General features: G+C 53.4%; 1 protein-coding gene across 25 annotated transcripts in view; it reads left to right on the top strand.

The window, feature by feature from the left end:
- NRXN2 (neurexin 2) overlaps positions 1-23,100 on the top strand; it is a 274,548-nt gene that overhangs the window by 124,591 nt on the left and 126,857 nt on the right. For 12 of the 25 annotated variants that reach the window (XM_073351968.1, XM_073351963.1, XM_073351962.1 and 9 more), the window contains 8 exons: positions 6,024-6,407; positions 8,166-8,369; positions 11,874-11,900; positions 17,621-17,740; positions 17,942-18,326; positions 18,797-18,987; positions 21,615-21,788; positions 22,418-22,537. In XM_073351968.1, the coding sequence (XP_073208069.1) occupies positions 6,024-6,407; positions 8,166-8,369; positions 11,874-11,900; positions 17,621-17,740; positions 17,942-18,326; positions 18,797-18,987; positions 21,615-21,788; positions 22,418-22,537 (1,605 nt within the window). The remainder of the gene's footprint in view (positions 1-6,023; positions 6,408-8,165; positions 8,370-11,873; positions 11,901-17,620; positions 17,741-17,941; positions 18,327-18,796; positions 18,988-21,614; positions 21,789-22,417; positions 22,538-23,100) is intronic. The other 13 variants (XM_073351970.1, XM_073351969.1, XM_073351975.1 and 10 more) reach the window with 3 other exon arrangements.

The raw sequence follows: 23,100 nt of genomic DNA, 5'->3' as shown, positions 1-23,100 counted from the left end.
AGGAGCAGAGTCCGACAAAACTCTCCCCATCTGTGAGTGTCTGGGAAGTTTGCCAGTTCTGCACAGCCTCAATTTTCTGTTTGTCAGTGAAAATTCCCTCCTCTCTGATAGTGTGCCCAAAAGAGATTACCTTTTTTTGAAACAGCTCGCATTTCTTTGGGTTCTGTTTCAAATTGGCATCCTTCAGCTTACCGCAGACCATTTGTAGATGTATCAGTTCCTGTTCAAAAGTTTTAGCATGCACTAGGATATCATCTAGGTGTAACAGACAGGCTGAGAGAGACATGCCGTGTCACATCCTCTCCATTAGCCTCTCAAATGTGGTTGGTGCACTGCATAAGCTGACAGCCATCCCTTTTAATTGCCACCGGCCTTGTCCTGTGGTGAAATCTGTCTTTTCCCTGTCCTTTAGATCCTCTGCCACTTGCCAATACCCACTTTTAAGATTCAGTGTGGAAAACCAGATTGAACCCACCACACCACCCAGGGTGTCATTTGTTCATGGTAGTGGATAAGAATCCTTTAAAGTGACTTCATTTAGTTTTCTATAGTCCACACACAATCTGATGCTGTCATCTTTTTTCTTAAGCAGCACTGTGAGTGAAACCAAAGGAATGCTTAAAGTCTCAGTTATGTCTTCCACATTTCCTCAGTGTCCTGTAAGGCCTCTCCCTTCTTTGTTACTGGTAGCCAGTGAGATGGCTGTTTAATGGGTCATTTTCCCCCATTTCAATCTTGTGCTGGATTAGTGCAATACAGTCTGTATCTTTGTTGGATGAGGAGAAAAACTCCTGATTCTTAGCCAGAAAGTCTCTCTGACTGTTCTGCTGCTTTTCATTTAAATATATGGCACTGTACTGGAACAATTCTGATAGAAACTCTGGGAGCTCACCTTTCTCCCACCCCCAGTAGTTTCCTTCTATACCAGCAATTACTAGATCCACTGGTTCTTTAAGTGATGGTCCCTATGGAATACAGATTGGGACCACACATCACAAAGAACCTCTGAAAGAAAAGGAGTACTTGTGGCACCTTAGAGACTAACCAATTTATTTGAGCATAAGCTTTCGTGAGCTACAGCTCACTTCATCGGATGCATCTCTAGTTATAGGTAAGTAACCTCTTCATATTTTGCAACTGTGGTTCCCTTTGTTACTATTTACTGCTTGTCAGAAACATGTAACAGAGGAACAGGTATCCATTCCTAATTCAGCTCCACAAGAGCTTTAGCAGCTAAGATTCCCCTGAGACCCTGGGTCTCAAAACAGGTTTTAGCTACTCCCCATCTTTCTTTGCTGGAAAGCTACCACAGCATGTAGCTGTTATAATGGTTTCTCATCCTAGGGGCAGGATGACTTCTTCACTGCAAACTAATTGCCTACAAATCTTCTGTCTCACCTGAGCCAAGTATTTAAAGGGAATTTCCACAGACTGACACTTTGCCTGGCATTTATTACACAGTTATTAGCCATAAAGAAATCCAAACTGATGATTAGCTCATCCTCTATCTTGGCTATCCAGACTTCTTACACAAATTCCAGAAGTCCAACTTTTAAACCTAATTTTCAGACAGGTGCATTTTCAACCCCCCTCATCCTGCAATTTGAGACTAATGAGGTAGGTCAGATTTAGATCTCTTATTCCTAGCCTTTTTAGCATGTCTGATCTAATAACTATTATGTTTGAGCAGGTGTCAGTTACCCCAATGCATTTCACAGCTCCTATTATAGACTTAATAGCCAATTCCTATTGTTGTTTAACTGCCCAGATCTAAACAAAACCTGTGGGGCTGATCCTTGTACCCCCAGGCTTTGCCCCTCCAGTGTGGTGTCTCTCCGTTTACCAAACTGGGTGAGGGACTTTCACTAGGCACTTGTGATGCTTTGTTCTGGCCCATCTTATATTTATAACTGCTTTTTTTAATAGCCAGATTTTTCACAGTGCAAACATTTAACTGAACTGCTTCCCTTAATTTTTATGTTATTGCCAATTTCCCTTGTTTTACAAAGTGAATTTACCACTTTTCGTGATGTTTTGGAATGATCAGAAATCAGATAAGAATCTCTTTTTCCACCATATATATTAGGCACAGCTGTACTTACAGTGCTCCTCGTGATCAGCTTCCATCTTCCTCACTAGGCAAGCAGCTGCTTCCTATTTTGGTGAGCTGCTGCAAGGAAATATTCAAGTTCTGTTGTAAATTCCACAGTCTCTTGGAGTGTCTTTGGCCTCTTTTCACTGATCTTGATCAGCAAGTCCAAGTTCAGCTGAGCATCTGCAAATTGATCTGTTCCCAATTTATCTTGGAAGTCCTTTTCAGTATCTAGATATGCCAGAAACATGAGTCTTTTCAGGTCCTTTGCCAATTGAGATGTGGTATCCTCTTTCCCTCTCCAAGGCTCTGTCTCCACTAGCAAGCTTACAGCAGCACAGCTGTACCAATGCAGCTGCACTGCTGCAAGATCGCTCATGTAGCTGCTCTGTGTCGGAAGGAGAGAGCTCTTCCATCGACATAATAAAACCACCTCAACAAGTAGTGGTATCTGTGTTGGCAGGAGAAGCTCTCCCACCGACATGGCGTTCTGCACACTACCACTTATGCTGGCGAAATTTATGTCGCTCAGGGAGGTGTTTTTTCATAACCCAAGCAACGTAAGTTTTGCTGACATGAGTGTTAATGTAGACATGGCCTAACTCTTGGCTGTGCCTTGGACGTATTGTATTTCAAAAATAAGGGACTGTTTTCTTAGCACTCCACCCCACCTCTCCTCCCAGTATTTTTATCATTAGTATTAATTATTATTATTCATAATAATAATAAGTAGAGGTCACCTACATTCATGGGGGTATTTCTTGCTGCTTTTTGCAGCACTCAGCAACTCCCAATCTTATTGTATAGAGGTGAAAAAATAAGGGACGTCCCTTGTAATAAGGGACTGTTGGCAACCCTACTTGGACATCTCAGAATGATGGCTGGCTTCAGTGGTGGAATCTCCATCCTTAGAGGTTTTTAAGGCCTGGCTTGACAAAGCCCTGCCTGGGATGATTTAGTTGGGGTTGGTCCTGCTTTGAGCAGGGGGTTGGACTAGATGACCTCCTGAGGTCTCTTCCAATCCTAATATTCTATTATTCTATGATTCAGGCCACATATCAAGGGATTGTTTCAGATCTGGACAACTCAGTTTGTTTTCTGGGGCTAAGTTCTGTAGCACTATCAGAACTGGGCCACTCAGGCTGGCTATTAGCCCCCCCCCCCCCGCCCTTTTTGTCCATCTCAGCCATTCGTATGATGTTGAATTGAGCCAAATAAGCCTGGCATTAGGTTTTTCCATCAAAGATAGTAAGTGGGTTTCATGGATCCACAGATCTGGTGTTCTGAACAGCTTTGGAACTGTCTCTGGTAGGAACCCTTCAGTGTGCTAGATCCACTCTTAGGTCTTTTTACAGGGGTAAACCAGTTGGCTTCACTGCCTCCTTCGACCGAATCTCAGAGCCTTCACCACCCCTGCTTCACGCCATGAGCTCCCTTCAGTGAGCCCACCTGAGTTGGACACCTTGGAGAGACTTGTACACCCAAACGGAGCAATGCACCCACACCTTCAGCATCCGCAGTGACTCTTAGGCAGCATTATCACATGTCTGGAACACAGCATAGAAAGTCCTTGGTTAGCATAGAGAAAAGAAAGTTACAGCGTGCTCCATTTGGGTTAGCCCAGGGCCACATCAAGCGGTGTGTTCCCCCCCCTTGGCTCTCACTCTGTCCCCCTTTGTCCAAATTCCTGAGCCAGTCCCACCTACCTCCTCTTCAGTCCGTTGTTGGCCAGCTGATCAAATGTGTCTGGCTTCTTGCGGAGAGTGGACCATCCATGGTTGTAAGGTAGCAAATGTCCTGGGGGTTGGCTTTGCTGTTGTCTTCATGGACTCTCTAATGACATGGGCCTCAAACTTGAGACCGCTAGACATCAGCCACATCTGTGTGGCAGCCTGCCTGAGAGTAAACAGCCCTTTTTCACCCCCTAGGTGACAGTGCAGCCTGTGGGGAAACTGAGGCACACATAGTATTCATACAAAATATTTACAGAAAATTCCCACTTCATCACTGCGGGGTTTTGCATTATTGAGCTGAGACAATTCAATCTCTTCTCTCTGGGGGTTACAAACAAGGTAGAATGTCTGGTCTTACCCAAGTCTTCTGACTAGCCCCGTTCCAAATCCAGGCCTCTGATTTCCACTGTGGCCCATGCCCTTTTGATTTCCTTCTCAAGGTGATTTCTCAGCTCCCTAAGTTCTTGCTGCAGCTCATTCTGTTAGCATGTTCCAAGTTGTCTAAAGCTTCCCTGGCCTCATCTATTTTATGGAAAACTTTCTGGTCTGTGGCAGTCAAGTTGCTGGTCACCTTATTTATCCATCTGGCCTGGCCATTCCAGTCTGGGAGTGTTACAGCTGGGCTTCCCAGTCTGGCCGGCACTTTGTAACTGTTGCTTCAACAAAGATTTGCTCTTTGCCTACAAGTCGTCTCTCAGCCCTTTCTGGGAAACCTCCAGATGCTGCTTTAATTCTTTTTGTGATGCCTATGATCTTTGTGATCTTTGTTTTAAATTCTTTTGGCCACCTTTGAATTCTGTGAGCACCTCCATCATTTGTTCCATCTTGGTTAAAAAGAAAGACCAGCTCACAGTTTCTCTTCTTGGAAACTGGATCCTGCTCCTGATACCAGTTACCCCTTTTTGACCTGAGAATTAACTAAAAATTCAGTACACACCTCGTTGTTCCAGTTAGTAGGAGAAATTGGTGGTGGAGTCAGGTATCTATCATGTAATCCTGTTTATTTTCAAGGAATGTACAAAGTCCTGTTTCTCTCTGCAAGGCAGGAATCCAACAACAGGAGACAGTTTCTTTGCTCGCAGCTCCAAGCCCCTGTCTAGCCAGCACTTGGTGCAAAAGTTCTCTGTCTTGGCTTCTTCTCAGGTCCCATTTGCAGTGCTTCCATGGTTTGTCTGGTGCTTCCTTGCTGCCTTCTCTCCACTCCTCTGGTTTTTCTGCTTCCACACACACACACCTCCACAAAGCAACAGCCAGTGAAACCCTTCCACCTGCGTGTGCTTTGCATTTGTCTTTGTTTTGGGCAGTGACTCTGCCTGTGTTTGGGATGAAGATCACTTGTTTCAGCTGCTTGTTCCTTAGAGTTTAAAGCCAGAAGAGACCATTAGAACAATCAGTCTGACCTCTTGATAGCTCCGGCTATTAAATTCCATTAAATACCCCTCTGTTGAGCCCCATGACTTCAGTTAAACCAAAGCATTTCAGTCCTCAGGATGCTAATCTGTTGTGAGCCCCAGACAGAGAACAAGAGAGACTGAGAGGACATCAATGCCTGAAGTCCCAGCAGTGGTAGGGAATTGACTAGTTGAGATGCTCAGCAGGTGACCCATGACCCATGCTGTAGAGGAGGGTAAAATCCCCAAAAGTTTCTGCGAATTTGACCTGGGGAAAATTCCTTCCTGACCCCACATCTGGTGATCAGTTAGTCTCTGAGCATGTCAGCAAGACCCACCAGCCAGGCAACTAAAACAGAGGATTGTCTACACCACCTGAGAGCACGGGCCCACCTCAGGGGACCATCTCCAACTCTGGCTGATGCTTCAGAGAAAGGGGAAAAAAAGCCACACATTACAACGTGTGTGTTAGGGGAAAAAAATCTTTCCTGACCCTTTCAGGCAGCCAGCTGAAGCATGAGATTAGGTACTAGTCATTCTCATAGTTCATACATAATATACATAATCCCTAATGCCTGCTGCCATAAAGGAGCTTAATGGCTTTTTACAACTACCTTAAATGAAGGGCAGCAACTACATCCAACCCAGAACAACAAGGTTTAACCTGACCCCTGTTAGTATTGTGTGCATGTGTGTGGGGATCTCTCTGTGAGCACCACCTTCCGCTCCCCACTGGGCTTTGCTGGTGTGGTGTCTGCTGCCCAGGCAGCCCAGTAATGGCCTGTGGTGCCGGGCTCCCCACCACAGGCTCCATCTCAGTGAATAGCCGCAGCATACCATTCCTGGCCAGTGGGGAGAGCGAGATCCTGGACCTGGACAGTGAGATGTACCTGGGGGGCCTTCCCGAGAACCGGCTGGACTTGATCCTACCCCCTGAGGTGTGGACTGCCTTCCTCAACTACGGCTATGTGGGATGCGTGCGGGACCTCTTCATTGACGGCAAGAGCCGGGATGTGCGGCGCCTGGCCGAGGTGCAGAGTGTGCCTGGCGTCTCCAGCTTCTGCTCCCGGGAGACCCTCAAGCAGTGCAGCAGTGCACCCTGCCGCAATGGGGGGGTCTGCCGTGAGGGCTGGAACCGCTTCGTCTGTGACTGCCTTGGCACTGGCTACCTGGGCAGAGTGTGCGAGAGAGGTGAGGGGGTCCTGGGGGCACTGGGTACCTGGCCAGGGTGTGTGAATGAAGAAGGGATATGGGGGGCACTGGGTACCTGGGCAGCATGTGGGAGTGATGAAGGGATATGGGGGGCACTGGGTACCTGGGCAGAGTGTGTGAGTGATGAGGGAGCATGGGGAGCACTGGGTACCTGAGCAGCGTGTGAGAGTGATGAGGGGACTATGGGGGGCATGGGGTACCAGGGCAGGGTGTGGGAATGGTGAGGAGGCTATGGGGGGCACTGGGTACCCGGACAGGGTGTGGGAGAGGTTAGCAGGGCATGGGGGGCACTGGGTACCAGGGCAGGGTGTGGGAGAGGTGAGGAGGCTATGGGGGCACTGGGTACCAGGGCAAGGTGTGGGAATGGTGAGGAGGCTATGGGGGGCACTAGGTACATGGGCAGGGTGTGGGAATAGTGAAGAGGCTATGGGGGGCACTAGGTACCCGGACAGGGTGTGGGAGAGGTTAGCAGGGCATGGGGGGCACTGGGTACCAGGGCAGGGTGTGGGAATGGTGAGGAGGCTGTGGGGGGAATGGGAAACCTAAGCAGGATGTGGGAATGGTGAGGAGGCTCTGGGGGGAACGGGGTACCTGGGCAGGGTGTGGGAATGGTGAGGAGGCTATGGGGGGCACTGGGTACCCAGGCAGGGTGTGGGAGAGGTTAGCGGGCATGGAACAGGTGAGGAAGGAATCCAGGAGGCTACCTGCCCCAACTGCAGGTGGGATCTCTGTGTTAGGATCAGTCATGGGAAACATGGTGCCACCAGTGCCTCTTAGTGAGACAGATGGGCCCTGGCATCAGGACAGAGCTGGTGAAAAGCTGATTCCTCAGCTCACTGGCAGCTCTGAAAAATCAGGGAAAGAAGTGAGTTTGGGTCAAAGGGAATTGGAACTTTCCTGGAATTTGCAACCACTCCAAAAGTCAACAATAAGTCTGTCTGGGGTGAACGCAATGGGCTGTTTGGTGACATCTTTAAAGGGCTGGACGCCTAAAACAGCTGAAGGAGGAGTATGGAGGGGTGCCTCCCCTATAACTTTTAGCCCCATGGTCAGCACACTCACCCGGAATGAGAGAGCCCTGGGTTCCAGTCCTTGCTCCAACGAATGCACTATTTATACAAAGTGGCACAGCTCCAACAGGCCAGATGGGGAGAAACCCACCCCAGAATAGCCTGTAGCTAGGTATTGGGGCATTCACCTGGAGTGGGAAGACCTGCGGTTAGGTCGCTCATCCAGAGGGGCTTCCCCCAACCCAGGTGAGTGCTCTAACCACTGGGCTAGAAGTCATCACCTCTGCCTCCAGCTGCAGTTTTGTGAATGGTACCAAAGTCCCACTATGAGCCTAGCCCCTACATTTGTTTTCTCTTAAACTATTCGGTGAAATTTGCAAAGAGTTTGGGGTTGACCAAAGCTGCGTTTTGGGGTTAATAAACTATTTGCCTTAAAACCTTTGCCCAGCTCTAATCAGGACTCCTGGGTTCCATGCCTGGCTGTGGGAGGGGAGGGGAGTGAAGTGTAGTGGTTAGAGCAGGGAGGCTGGGAGTCAGGACTCCTGGGTTCTGCATGGAGGGCTGGAGGGGGTTGGGACTGGGAGGAGGGGCTCTCTGGGTATTGGATGTAAGGCAAAACCTAACACATGTTCTCTCTCCCCCCACCCCATTCCTGTTCTTTTTTCACCATCTCTCTCCTACCCCCATTCCCCTGCACCGCCACCCCTCATTGCCCTCTACCCCTCAGAGGCCACAGTGCTGAGTTATGATGGCAGCATGTACATGAAGATCATGCTGCCAGGGGTGATGCACACGGAGGCTGAGGATGTGTCTCTGCGGTTCATGTCCCAGCGGGCCTATGGCTTCATGCTGGCCACCACCTCCAAGGAGTCGGCCGACACCCTGCGCCTCGAGCTTGACGGCGGGCAGATGAAGCTCACTGTCAACCTAGGTAACCACCCCCCGACCTGGGGATGCCCCAGTGCTGAGGGGGCTAACCAGCTCCCTAGGGGTCATCCCCTCCCTCTTGGCAGCTGGTTCCAGGTGTCCCCTGGGAAGAGGTGACCCTAAGGTGCACCTGTGCTGAGGGGTCATCCCCCGCTTTGGAGCTCTCTTGCGCCCATCTGGTCTTTAGAAAGACACCCCCTTTTCCAAGGGGGATTCACCTTCGCATCCAGTTTGGCCTTGGTGCCAGAGGGCGGCTCCCTGTCCAGCATGGGACCCGCTATCTCCACTGCGCCTGGCCAATGGGGCGAGAGGGGCCCTTCAACTCACTGGCACCCCATTGGCTGGCAGGAGTTGGTGGGCCTGAGCAGGAAGAGCTCCCCACCTTTCTAAAGGCCTGGAAGGGTTCAGAGTGATTTCCAGCTCACTGTTTTTAACCCTTCATCGGCGCAGACTCTGCCAGCCCAGCAAGCAGCAGCCGGGACCAAACCCTGCAACCTTTACCCCACCCTCTCATTCCCCCACTTCCTCCCAAACTCTGCCCATCCACAACCCCCCCAAACCCTATCTCCACATCCTTCACCGCATCCCCAACCCCCCAAACCTCTGCAGACCCACAGACCGTCACCCTATCTTCACAATCCCTCAAATCCCATCCACATATCCCCAGGCCCCCAAACCTCTGCAGACCCCCAGGCCCCCACCCCATCTCCACAACCCCCTTACTCCACCCCAAAATCCTGAAGATCCACAGCGCCCCCCTCAACAAAACCTACAGCTGTCCCACATCCCTCCAACCTCAGCACAACTCCCTGTGGACATACTGCACTTCCAAACACCACACCTCCTTCCCCCTGCCTCACCTGCCCTCATCTTTCCATCCCCCATGAGATTACCTCCCTTTTCCCCATGAGGTTACCCCCTTTCCCTCCCTCCTCCATTCCTCTCCCCCCATGGAGTTACTTCCTTCCACTCATTTCTCACCCCCTTGGGCTCCCCCATTGGCTCTTTGGTCCCGTGCCTGTTTGCGCCCCACTGTTCTGTTGTGGTTGACGACGTGCATCAGACCCAGCCGTGTAGCCTGTGGGAATGGGGCCCCCTCTCCTTTCTTCCCAGGGAACCCAGAACCTCCTGTCCACAGCAGAGATCAGGGAATGGCAAGAGCTCCCCCCAACCTTCTAGGTAACGGAGGGCAGATCTGGGGTGGCACAGTGTACCCCACCACTCCCTTAACTTCTTCCCTTCTGGCTATCTTGGGGTGTGGGACACCTCTATAGTGGGACACTGATGTCATCCGTATGGACCCAAGAGATGCCCCTGTGCTGTACAGCACCCCCAGCTTCACATAATGCCCCTCCCCCAGATTTGCGGGCATTGTTGGCACCCCAGAATCTGTATATGACCCCCGCATCCATGGGGTCATGATTGACACCCCAGAATCTCTGGGCCCTGCTACCACATCACCTATTCATGGGGTGCAATCAACACGCTAGAATCCCCATGGTCCTCCCCATGCCCCTTTAATTTGTTCCCCCAGTTCCAGAGGAGCTATGAAATCGGGTCTGCCAGATAACGTGGAGGATACCATAATGTGCATGCCACCATAAGGAACAGTCTCCTGGGGGCCAGAGTGGGGCACTGGGGAACCCCAGAAAGAGGGGTAAGAGTCCACCCTGAGCTGCATTTGCTAGGTAACCCCCCAAATTCCAGCCACCCTCCATAGACCCCCCCAGCACCCTCATTCCCTTCACCACCCCAAATTTTTCAGTGCTGGCCCCTCTCCGAATGCATTGGTGCTGGGTCTAATGTTCCCTGATCTCTGCACGGTTCCAGGGCTGCCCAAGGAAGATGGAGGTGGTAGCAAGCTTGGCCCCCTAATCCATGCTGGGTGCAGGGGGACCCTGGTTGGGGGAGTGAAGGGGAGAGGAGGTGCCCCCCATGCATCTCAGCATGGGGCTGCTCAGCAGGGGTTAACCCCCCTTGTTTTTATCTTCCTTGTGGCACTGTTTGGGGTGCCAGGGTCGGGGAGGAAGAAGGGGGGGTGCATCCCCCACATTGCCTGCTGCACGGCTGGTGTTTGCAAGGTGGCCATTTGTCAGAGGGGTGGGGATTATCCCAACAAAGTGCGGAGAGGAGAATGAGCCCCATGAGGTGGCGGGAATTGACTGTGAACCCGTTAAAGGTTATAAACCTTTCCTCTCCCGCAAAAAAGAGAAATCTCAGCTTAGCCCATACCTGTCACAGATGTGGCCAATACACTTTCTAAACTGGTTCCAAGTTAGTCCACTTTCTAAAGTGATTCTGGGCTAATCCACTGTCCGAACCAGTTCCTACTAAACTGGTTTAAACATGTCAGTCCTTGTAGATGGGATTCAGACTGATCTGAGGAATTAGGTCCCAGTCCAGGTCCTGGCTCAGTTTCCCAAGCCTAGCTGGGCCAACATCCTACCTTGAGCTGGGACTGTAAAGCTTCATCCAAATCCAGTTTGACAAACCCAGTTAGAAACCCAGTAAACCGGGACCTTTCTGTGACCCTGTTTCTGGTCAGCTTCCTCATCAGACTCCTCATTGCCGGTCCTCCCCTCCCCCGAACAGCGTCAATCTGCTTCCTAAACTGGTTTAGGCCAGTTTCCTTTATAAACCAGCTCAGGCCAATTCCCTTTAACAGACTAATTCAGGTCTACAATCTCCGCAAGTGGGGACGCAGTTATACCAGGATAAAGGTGCCTTAGGACCTGTCCACATGGGGAAATTTCCTGGCATAGCTACAGCAGAATGGTTATTGTTAATTATTAACTCCCCGTATGGACACTCTGTTCTGGAATAAAAGTGATTTTATTCTGGGATAATTACTCTGCTTGCCAAGCTCTGCCGGGGAATTTCCCCATGCGGACAAACTCGTATCAGAAAAGCTTGTTCCGTGCCTCTACAGGAATAGCTATGCACATTTATACTGGTACAACCACATCCACATTAGGCAACACTGTTCCGCTTTAGGCTGGGGAAGCTAAAGCAAGACAACTTGTTTGTGTAGCCAAGGCTGGAGATTGGAAGCTCTTTGGGAGTAGAGACTGGCTTTTTGTTCGATGTCTGTCCAGCACGTGGCACAATGCAGCCCTGCTGCATCATTGTTAGAATGACTGTTTATGACTTGCATTGCAGAAGTGCCTGTGAGCCCCCATCTTGGTTGCACCAGGTGCTGTACAGACACAGTCCAGTTATCATATGCAACAAGAAATGATGCAGTCCCACTGGTGGCCAGGAAGGTAGTTTGGGGCTGTAGGTGGGATACCTTTAAGGGACCAGTTCCTACCAAATTTGGGGTTCTCTTCCTCAGTGTGAGAGGCTTCCGTTCCCCTGGGCTCCAAATGGCCGCCTTGACCCACGTCTGTCCCCGGATGGTGGGCTGTGAATTGGATGGTTGTTTGCAGAAGTAACTTTGAAGGATGTAAAACTGTTGCGTTCTCTTCTCTCTTCCCCTACTCCCCCATCACCCTGGCCCCCGTCTCAGACTGTGTCAGGATAGGCTGTAACCCCAGTAAGTCACTTCTTTACCTTTGGGGTTTTTATTTCATGTTCTCTCTCTTCTGCTCGTTAAATGAACCGGGTGAATTTTGGGGGTCAATCCTAATGGAGAGGTGACAGGCGTATGTCTGTAGCTGATTTGCTATGACGCTGCACAGAAGACGTGGAGGAGCTGGGACTCCTGGGTACTATTCCTGGCTCTGGGAGGACAATGGTGTCTAGCAGTTAGCGTGTGTGGGCGGGGAGGTAGAACTGGGTACTGTTTTCAGCTCTGAGAAGGGAGTGAGTATAGGGGTTAGTGCAGAAGGGCTGAGTCAGAACTTCTGAGTTCTACCCTTGTTCAGGGAGACACATGAGGTCTGGTGGCTAGAGCAGCGGACTGGGAGTCAGGACTCCTAGGTTTTATCCCCAGTGCTGCCCATTTTAGCGTGTCACCTTAAAATGAGTCACTTCACTGCTCCTTGCCTCAGTTTCCCCTTGCCTCAGACTGACTGCACCTGCCCTGTAGGTGCATGTCTGAGCTTTATACTCCTAATGCATGCTTGATGCTTACAGAGCCTCATATAGGGTGGGAGGGTTGGCTAGGAATTGCCCTGCACCCCATCCCCAGGTGGGCCTGGAACACCCCAAGACAGGACCTGCTATTTCCCCCCACCCCATGGCTTGGCCCCTCGGGCACTGTTGACACACTGCCCTCCTCCCTGCAGCCTATGTGCACCACTGCCCCTGCAGGTTGGATTTGGAAACACACTATGGGGTGTTATAAGCCCCCCTACTGAAAGCAACTGAGGGGGAGTCTCTAGTTCATGGTTCTCGCCCTGCCCAGCACGGAGCTGCTCAGCAGATCTGGGGGTAAGGGCAAATTAAACACACATACCTGTGTCCCCACAGACGAGTGGCAAAGCCCTGGTGGTAAGTGACTGGCACCTTGCTTTGGGATGATAGGTGCAGGGCAGCACAGCACCTTGGTCCTTCTTTCTGTGCCCACAACACACACCACATGCACAAGCAACACATGGTTACATAGACTCACCCAGCCACAACACCACACAGCCACACCACAGTCTGCCCTAGACACACACAATCAGCTACACACACAAATACACAAACTTTCACACTTATCACACATAAACAAAGAGATTCACAAAAGCACAATTGCACCAAACCACCACACCCCCATGCAGCAGGTCACATTCACTCACGTAGATGGCAACACACACACACACTGAGGAGAGTAGATCTTACTCCTTCCAGCAGGGGGACACTGGTATGCACACTGGCCAGAGAACTGATCCAAATACATGTATGCATGCCAGCTAGGGGAACATTATACCACATAAAGACTGTCGTGGGAGGTACCCAGTACACATACATGTGTACCAGCTATGGTGTGTGTCACACCATTACATGAATGTTCCAGCCAGGGATGTACACCATTACATATACATGTGCATTGACTGAGGGGCACACAATTACACGTGTGTATGCACTGGCTGGGGGGCACATGGTTACATGCGTGTATGCACTGGCTGGGGGGCACATGGTTACACACATGTGTGCACTGGCGGGGGGCACACGGTTACACATGTGTGCGCTGTCTGGGGGGCAGCCATGGTTACACTCACGTGTGTTCAGGGCTGCACTCGTGCAAGCAGTGACATGCAGCCCTCAGGTGTGATGCATCTCCTGACAGCGAGGAGCTCCACCCCTTGGACTCAGGTGCGTAGATGGGCCAATGGCATTTCATTGGCTAGAAAGGGGTGGGGCCCCACAGTGGGGATAAGCCCCAGCTCTTGTGCATGTGGGTTCCTAATGTGGTGGGAGGATAACACCTAATCACAACTCACCCTGGTGCCAGGCAGGTGAAGAATTTACTACCAGGTCATGGAAGGGGAAGCTGAGACATAAGGAGGGGAAGAAGTGACCAATCCCCAAGATCACAGAGACAGAGCTGGGGAGAGAACCCAGGAGTCTGGGCTCCCAGCCCCAACACAGATTTCCATGTCTCCCATACAGTCCCTGATCTAAACTACTGTATTGCTCCCCTCCCTGGGTCTGGGAAACCCAGCCAGGATTCACCCTGACAAAGAGTTCCAGGTGTTTGGTGGGTGGGTTCCAGCTCCAAATGAGCCCTAGAAGCCATATCTGAGATGGGAATTGGGAGGAGAGCCAGGGGTGGGGGAGGATGATGGAGGTCCCTACACCATGGGCAGAGACTTAGTGCAGAAAGGTGTGTGGGTGAGGGTTGGGAGTGAGTATGAGAAGGGAGGGTAGGGATGATATGTGGAAAGCGGATAGGGGGGATGGGGAATGAGGTGGGGATGGCATGGCTCTGGGGATGGGGGGACACGGAGGCGAGGACTGCAATCTGTAGAAAGGGGCTGGGGATCAGAGGGGCAGTGATTAGAGGTGAGGGGACCCAGTGAGGAAATACACTCCTTCACCCCACCCCTAATCACTGCCTCTCCAACCCCCATCCCCAGATGTGGGGCCTGGGGGGATCCCTATCCCCAGGTATGTTGTAGCCCCCAGGGTAGGGAAGGAGAGATCTCTGTGCTGGAGTGGGGAAAATACAACCAGGCCCCCCTCCCCCAGCTCTGGTGAGGAGGTGGCTCTTTCGCTTTGGGAACCTGTGCGAGGTCAGGATCCCTTGAACACCCGCTCCTCACCATCCTTCCCTGATCCCCAGAGTCCTTTATTCCAACCAGCAAAAGGGTGCCTCCATTGCTGGATGAGGAGCTGCAGTGTCCGGGTTTCCTCACCAGGTGGCAGAACCCACCTGTGCAAGCTTCATTTACCTGGGGTAATGGCAATTGGGGTGGCATCAGCCCGCTAACCCAGTGGCTGCTGCTGCACTGTGCCCAGCACTGCGGGAGTGTGTGGAGAGGAATATTTCCCATTGTCATCCACCTGCCTCCTCAGAAATGAATAATCTGGGTACTACCACACTTCAGACTATAAACAATAACATTTAGCCATACTCGCTATAAACCTGGGCTGATTAGCCTCCATGCAATTAACATAGGTCCTTCTGCAATACAAATACATAATAATTAGCCCATCTCTCTATCCAGCTGGGGATATCAATCCCTGTGCAATTAATAACATGCAAAATAATAATAAATGAACCACTTTCTTAGAGAACTTGGATTGCTAGAACCATACAATTATTAATACACATAGCTGCTGATTATTTAGCCCCTCCTCTCCCTATAGATCAAGAGTTGTTAGAGTCCCTGCAATTAATAACGTAGGCCAGGGCTGCACTACTGGTGGCCATAGGGCTGTAGCCGGCCTGCCAAGCAGGAGACTGCTCCATGACACCTGCTGGAGGAAGGGCCAGAGGCAGCTGCCCCTGGTTACAGTTGGCTCGCTCTGGGAAGGCCTGGTGGCCAGTGTTTTCTAATAGGAAGACGTGTCCCTGGGCAGGGGTACAAGCTCATCTGCCTTCCCACAGATCGTGGAGCTGAGCAATGGCAGGCAGGCGTGTGTGAGGTGATGCCATGCAGCATGGGGATGTCACTGCAGGACTCACTGCTCTGACACATGTTCTCACAACAGCAGGGGTCACTTCTTCCTGGACCATGCCAGCCTGCCAGAGGGGCTGTTGGGGTCTCTGCTACCTTAAGTTGCCCATCTCTGCATTAGGCCCAAGTAGAAATACCATAATTAATTAGCCCCTCCCCTATGTACCTGGGGATTATTAGCCCCCATGCAATTAATGTATGCAAAATACTAATGAACCATTCTCCCAGAGACCTGGGGTTGTTGGTGCCTTGCAATTAATGTTGGTCCTGCTGCAATACAAATAATTAGCCCTTTCCTTCTCCGTATACCTGGGATTGACACCCCATGCAACTAATATGCCCATTGATTAATTATCTACTACCACATGCAATTATTATGAATACTAATTAAGGTCCTCCCTAGATAGCTGGGTTTATTAGCCCCCATACAATTAATAATAATTAATGAACCATTCCCATAGAGACCTGGGGTAGTTAGAAAGCAAATAATGTAGGCCCTACTGCAATACAAATGAGTCCCTCCTGTCACCACATCCACCTGGGTCTGTTAAACTCCCATGCAATTATTTATAGGCATGGTAAAATCTATTAAATAGCCACATCCTCCCATGCAAAGTGACCTGGCATGAACCCTCCCATGCAATGAATTAGTTGCATATGGTAATGATTCATTAGCCACTTACAAGCTCTCAGCTCTGCCTCCACCCTGCTTTAAGGAACTATGGGTTGGGAGGGGGTGATTCAGGAGAGGGGGGGGTCTCTTGGGTCACCCCTACCAGCTGGGGGTGAATGAGAAATTGAGGTGCTAATGGGGGGGGGATAGTGGGTTAGGATTAGCTATGGGTATTACTTTTTTCCTAGCCTGTGGTTTGAGGGGTCCCCAGCTCCACATTTCTGACTGGGGGACTTCCCTGGAGCTGCAGGGTTGGATTTCAAGATGATCTGTCATTTCTTCACTTGTTCTCTTGCTCACCAGCAGGTGGTGATACACACACACACATTCTCCAGTAGCAATCAATCCTCATTGTTATGTCTTGGGTCTGTGTGTGTGTGTGAGAGAGAGAGAGAGACTAGCAAGGTGGAGAGCTGAATAAAGCAGTGTAGGTGTGCTCTGTGTTTATAGGCCGTGTGTGCAATTGCATCTAGCAGTAGTGTACATTGGGGTGTAGGTGTACTCAGGGCTGTGTGTATGCAGTTATACCCAGTTGGGTATGTGTGCAGTGGGGTGTAAGTGTGGTTATACCCAGCAGGGGGTATAGTGGGGTGTGCGTGTGCTCAGGGCTCTCTATGTATATGGCACACCCGGCAGGGGATTGTATTGGGTTGTAGGTATGCTCAGGGCTGTGTGCAGTTACACCTATTGGGGTGTGAAGTGGGGTATAGTTGTGCTCAGGGCTGTGTGTGTATGGTTACACCGAGCAGGGGATTGTAGTGGGGAGTGGGTGTGCTCAGGGCTGTGAGTGTGTATGGTTACACCCAGCAGGGGGTTGTAGTGGGGTGTGGGTGTGCTCAGGGCTGTGAGTGTGTATGGTTACACCGAGCAGGGGATTGTAGTGGGGAGTGGGTGTGCTCAGGGCTGTGAGTGTGTATGGTTACACCCAGCAGGGGGTTGTAGTGGGGTGTGGGTGTGCTCAGGGCTGTGCATGCAGTTGCAGGCTGTAAGGTTTGGGCCTGAATTTCCTGGGGAGCTGTCTTTTCCTAGCCCTGAGCCAGAGTTTCCCCCCAGCAGCTGTCACAGCCTCTCCAGATCACGGGCACCATCCCAGCGTAGCAACTGCAGAGCAGGAGTGCAGTGTGGTGAGGAATGGAGGGAGTGATGAACTACCCCATCCCTCACCCATCCCCCTATACACGCTCTTTGCCATCAGGGAGTGTATGGGCTGTAGGGGGGTGGGGGGGTATATTGGGGGTCTGTATAGTCCCAGCCTGTTGTCAGCTGGGGCAGTCTGGTGGGGGGGGCGGTGTCTGCGTGTGTTCAGTGTGTATCTGGGGAGGGGGAGATGCTACCTAAGTTGTTATGGGGAGGTTGGTGGGGGGAGCTGGGTGGGTGCTGCCAGCTGGGTGAGTACTGGGGGTTGTGTGTGTTCAGGATGTGTCCAGCCAGGCAGGGGAGGGGCTGGCACCTGGGGGCTGTCTAGGCCTTGTGCCCATTCCCCCGACCCTACTGGAGCACTAACCCCCTGTCCTGCCCCTGTCCCCAATTCAGGTAAAGGCCCCGAGACCCTCTTTGCTGGCCACAAACTCAATGACAATGAGTGGCACACAGTGCGGGTTGTGCGGCGTGGGAAGAGCTTGCAGCTCTCGGTGGATAACGTCACCGTGGAAGGTACGTGAGGACCCCAGACTGGGATAGCAGGGGGGCTGAGGGGCACCGGCAGAGCTGGGGTGGGGGAGACCAGGGCTGGGATAATGGGGCTGCCAGTTGGGATGGAGGGGCACCAGCGGGGTGGGGTGAGAGCACAGGTCTGGTGACTGCCCCCGTCCCACCCTGGTGTGTAACAGTGTCCTGCCCTGCTCCCGCTCCAAGCAGGGCAGATGGCCGGCGCGCACACCCGCCTGGAGTTCCACAACATCGAGACCGGCATCATGACGGAGCGCCGCTTCATCTCTGTGGTGCCCTCGAACTTCATCGGGCACCTGAGCAGCCTGGTGTTCAATGGGCTGCCCTACATGGACCTGTGCAAGAATGGCGACATCAGCTACTGCGAGCTCAATGCCCGCTTCGGCCTGCGCAGCATCATTGCCGACCCCGTCACCTTCAAGAGCCGTGCCAGCTACCTGGCGCTGGCCACGCTACAGGCCTATGCATCCATGCACCTCTTCTTCCAGTTCAAAACCACCGCCACTGACGGCCTCATCCTCTTCAACAGCGGCAACGGCAACGACTTCATCGTGGTGGAGCTGGTCAAGGGGTGAGATGATGCCCCTGCCCCCTACTTCCCCCTGGCCCCGGGCTCCTCGCCCTGCCCGCTGGGCAATGGGCCCAGCCCCAGGGAGCAGGCCTCGTGCCCAACCTCTGATCCATGAGGTATGGCCTCTGGGCCCACTGCTGCATCCTCAGGCACAATACTCCACCCCCCTGGCTCTTCTGCCCTGCCCAGCCCGCTAGGGTCTTCTCTCCACCCCCGCTCCCTGCTCCGCCCACTGCCTTGCCTCCTGCCTCTCACTGCCCCTCATGGGGAGCCCTGCCCTGCCCTGCCCTCACTGACCCTAGCTCTGCCTCGAGTGCTGCCCACAGGGCGCTGAGCCTCATGCAGGGGCCAAGGACTCCTGTCCATTGCCCTGCCCTCTGGGCACACGGTCCTCCCGCTGCCCTGCCAACCAGACCATCTGCCCACCCACTCGCGGCACCACCTCACGCTCCACTGCTCCCTCCATACAGATACATCCACTATGTCTTCGACCTGGGCAATGGGCCGTCGCTGATGAAGGGGAACTCTGACAAGCCGGTTAACGACAATCAATGGCACAACGTAATCGTGTCACGTGACACCAGTAACATCCACACGCTCAAGATCGACTCCCGCACTGTCACCCAGCACTCCAACGGTGCCCGCAACCTGGACCTCAAAGGTGAGCTGTGCCAGCCAGCGCTGTGCCAAGAGGACACTGGGGGCACACTCCCCTCACAGGCAGTGCTGGCGCCAGTGTAGAGCTAAGAGGGGCTGTGCTGCAGGGTGTGGGGGTCGTTAGGGGGGGCTGCGCTGCAGGGGTGTTGGTGTGGGGGGACTGTTGCAGATTGCAGTGAGGGATCAGTATGGGGGGGCTGCGTTGCAAGGAAGCAGGAGGGCAGAGTGAAGGGGGGCTGGGCAGCAGGGGCCAGTGGGGGTGTGGTGGTGGGATGGTGGTGTGGGGCAATCTCCCCATGCAGCCAGCACTGTCTGTATCTCAGATTGGATTGTTTTGCTGAATCTCCCCAGCTGTGTCCATTCAGTTTGGAATTCTGCCTCACTTTCTGTCCTAAACTGCTGTGGGGTTATGAAAAGCCCCGCGCCCCACCCCAGAGGTGGCTGTATCTCAACATTGGCCGGTGCAGGGGAGTCCCTGACTTAGACTGAGCCAAGCACTGGGGTCAGTATTTCTGCAAGCGAAAGGACCCAGAGGTTCTGGTCCATTCCTTGCCCCTGTGTGCATGGATCACTCAATCGGCCGGGAGCAGGCCGGTGCTAGGGGGCTGTCATGGATCCACAGGCTTCGGGCTGTGCTCCCAGCTTTGTGGAGGAATCCCTTCATTGTGCCAGACCCCAGGGCTCTCACTCTTCCTCCAGGGCAGGCCACGTGGCGTCCCGCCTGCTGAGACTGACCCTATGTCTGTCTGCCCACCTCCCTCGTTCCCATGTGGGAGCTGCCAGCTTCCTCCAGCAGCCAGCGCTTCACCCCCAGCTCCCTCTCCCAGTCCTTTCTTCTCCAGCTGGGGTCTGGGCTCAGATTCCCTGCTGGGAGTGTGGGTCCCTGAGTCACTGGGGCTAGCCTGGTCTCTCTGGCCCCTTGCTGTTCTGGGTCGGTTACAGCTGGTTCCTGGAGGGCTCTGTTCATTCCACCCAGACAGGGAGGTGACTCTCGCCCCTGTGTCTCTTTGGACTTGTGTTCACTAGAAAATTAGGTTGGTTTACGTATATTGCTCAGGGGTGTGAAAAATCTACAACCCCTGAGCACCGTAGCTAAGCCAACCTAAGCCCTGGGCTACACTACAAAATCACTTTGGTATTACTACATCACTCAGGGTGTGAATAATCCACACCCCGGCGCAACATAGTTCTATAGACCTAAGTGCCGCTGTGTCCACAGGAGGGCTACTCCCCTCCACAGAGCTACTGCCTCTCGCAGAGGTGGAGTAACTACGCCCCCAGGAGAAGTTCTCTCCTTGGTGTAGGAGCATCTTCTCTTAAGTGTGACAGCTGTGCATCTTCACTAGTGCAGTGTTTTAAGTGTAGACCTGCCCTTAGTCTTTCCCCCCCACTGAGTAACAATGCAGCATATAGGGGAAACCGAGGCACACACAAGGCCATGTCTGCACTGCCACTTATGTCGCTGAGGGGTATGAAAAAAACACCTCCCTGAGCGACGAACATTTCGCCAGCATAAGTGGCAGTGAGCACAGCGTAATGTCGGCAGGAGAAGATACCACCACTCATTGAGGTGGCTTTATTATGTCGATGGGAGAGCTCTCTCCTTCCAACACAGAGCAGCTACCTGAGTGCTTTTACAGCAGTGCAGCTGCATCGGTACAGCTCATGGCCTATGACTCCCAAGAACAGTACCCAAAATTCCCGCTTTGTCACAGCCTGCACCCCAGAGGACCTCCAGCACTGCCCCTATCCCAAAAAACACTCAGCAGCACCCCATTGTGGTGCTCGGGTTCATTGGGGGAGGGCAGGCCTGGGCTGATGGGAGTTGATTGGGGCACCGGGGGGGGTTCATGGGGTGGGAGCAGTGCTGGGCTGTTGGGGGGAGAAGGGGAGTTGATTGGGGTGCTGGGGGCTCATGGGGTGGGAGCAGCGCTGGGCTGATGGAGGGGGGAGAAGGGGAGTTGATTGGGATGCCGTGAATTTGGTAGGGCCCTACTCATGGGGTGGGGACAGTGCTGGGGTGACAGGGGAAGGGGAGTTGATTGGGGTGCTGGGGGGATTGGGGGTGGGGGCAGCGCTGGGGGGAGATGGGGAGTTGATTGAGGTGCTGGTGTTCCTGGCAGGTACTGTTGGGTGCCGGGGTATTGAATGTTCATGGGGGCTGGGATTTATTGGGGGATCCCCAGGGGGAGGGGGAAAGAGAAGTGAATCCTGTTGCCCCCCCATGCCAGAGTGTGGTGGAAGGGCTGATTTATGGGAAGGGGGTGGGGGGGCAGAGGGGCCTTCCTCCCCACCCCAGGGCTATGTCTGACACCCCATAAATCACTGGCTCAGCAGAGTAAGAGCTTCCCACAGTGCCCCGGGGTGGGGTGGGGGTGGGGATCAGAAAGGTTGGCCTTCAGGAACGAATCACTTCAACCCCCCTCCACCAGCCCCACGGTCCCTGTTCATGGGGCTGGATTCCTTTGCTCCCCCATCCCCAGGGCACAGGTTGTGGGGACAGCTGGGGCACGTGGACTGATGGGGGGGGCTTTAGGTCCTCCCTTGGCCGGGTCTGTTCGGTGGAAGGGAAGGTGTGGGGGGGGGGCTAAAGGACTCTTTGCCCACTGACGTGTCTCGTGCCCTCCCCAGGAGAGCTGTACATCGGGGGGCTGAGCAAGAACATGTTCAACAACCTGCCTAAGCTGGTGGCCTCGCGGGATGGCTTCCAAGGCTGCCTGGCCTCCGTGGACCTCAACGGCCGCCTGCCCGACCTCATCGCTGACGCCCTGCACCGGATCGGGCAAGTCGAGAGGGGCTGCGATGGTAAGAGTCTCACCGCTGCCAGAGCCCACCCTCCTCCAGCCTGGCCTCACCCAGCAGGGGGCGCTGTAGGCTCAGACAATCCAGGTCTCCCCATTCCTAGTGCCCCGGACTCCTCTCCTGCTGATAATGGGGATTGCGCCTCTGAAGCCAGCCTGCTTCCAGCCCAGCCCCTTTCTCCCCCACCTCCCGTGGGGGACTCTGGCCCTGTGGTGGGGGCTAGTGGGAGGACCAGAGAGATGCAGGCACCTTCATTAGCTGCCAGCTCCCAGCCATGAGCATTATGTCTCTCATCAGATGCTGCCTTGTGTCAGCCTTGGGATGGTGGGGGGGCTGCCAGGGACTCTCCCCTACGGGCTCCGGTTCCTCACCTGCCATTCCTGCCTCCTTCCCCAGCCCCTGGTGTAACATGCCCAGGCACCTGGATGCTACCCAGCTCTGGGAGGGGAATGGGGTCTGTGGGTTGGAGCGGGGGGTCTATCCCCAGCTCTGACTCTGACTCGTTGCAGGTCCCCTCCTCTCTCTCACCTGCTTTTTTCCACTCTGCCCATGGGGGTTTATGACCCCAAGCCCTGTCCCGAAGGGCTGGGGGAGCCAGGCCAATAACACCCATCCCTGCCCCTTGCCCCCAGGGCCCAGCACCACATGCACTGAGGACTCTTGCGCCAACCAGGGCGTCTGCCTGCAGCAGTGGGACGGCTACACGTGTGACTGCACCATGACCTCGTACGGTGGCCCCGTGTGCAACGACCGTGAGTGTTGTGGCATGGGAGAGGTGCATGCCTGCTGGTTGGGGGATGGGGAAGGATCCCGCAGGGGGAGCTGCATGCCAGGATGGGAGGAGGGAGAAGGATTGTGCTGGGGGGCTCTGTGTGTTGGGATGGAAGGAGGGGGAAGGATTGTGCTGGGGGATTGCAGGGAGAAGGGTGGGGCACTCACACTGTGGTTCTGCGAGTCTGGAGGATCAGGGGGAGGGTGCTAGGACTGGGGGTGTCATGTGCCCAGCTAGGGGTCGGGCAGGAGGAGGATGATCATACTGGGGATGTCGTGAGCTGGGAGCATTAGGAGCCCAGAGGAGCACTCACATGGGGCAGTGGCTTTGGCCTGGCTGGGGATTGTGGTTTGACTGGTCTCTGGGGACACCACTGAACTAATAAAATTTGGGGGTGCCCTGGGCTGGGTCTTTGGGTCTGGTTCATGGGCCCACATTGAGCCCATTGGCTGGGGTCCAGAAACTGGAAAGATACCGGGGGTGGGTCTCTGTGTCAGGGCTGCTGCACAGGTTGTATCAGAGCTGTGGGCCATGTTGGTGTCA

This window comes from Lepidochelys kempii, chromosome 7, assembly GCF_965140265.1.
Source record: "Lepidochelys kempii isolate rLepKem1 chromosome 7, rLepKem1.hap2, whole genome shotgun sequence".
NCBI classification, from domain to species: Eukaryota; Metazoa; Chordata; order Testudines; family Cheloniidae; genus Lepidochelys; species Lepidochelys kempii.
The sequence above is the reverse complement of the archived record's forward strand: the minus strand, read 5'-3'. Positions and strand labels throughout refer to the sequence as shown.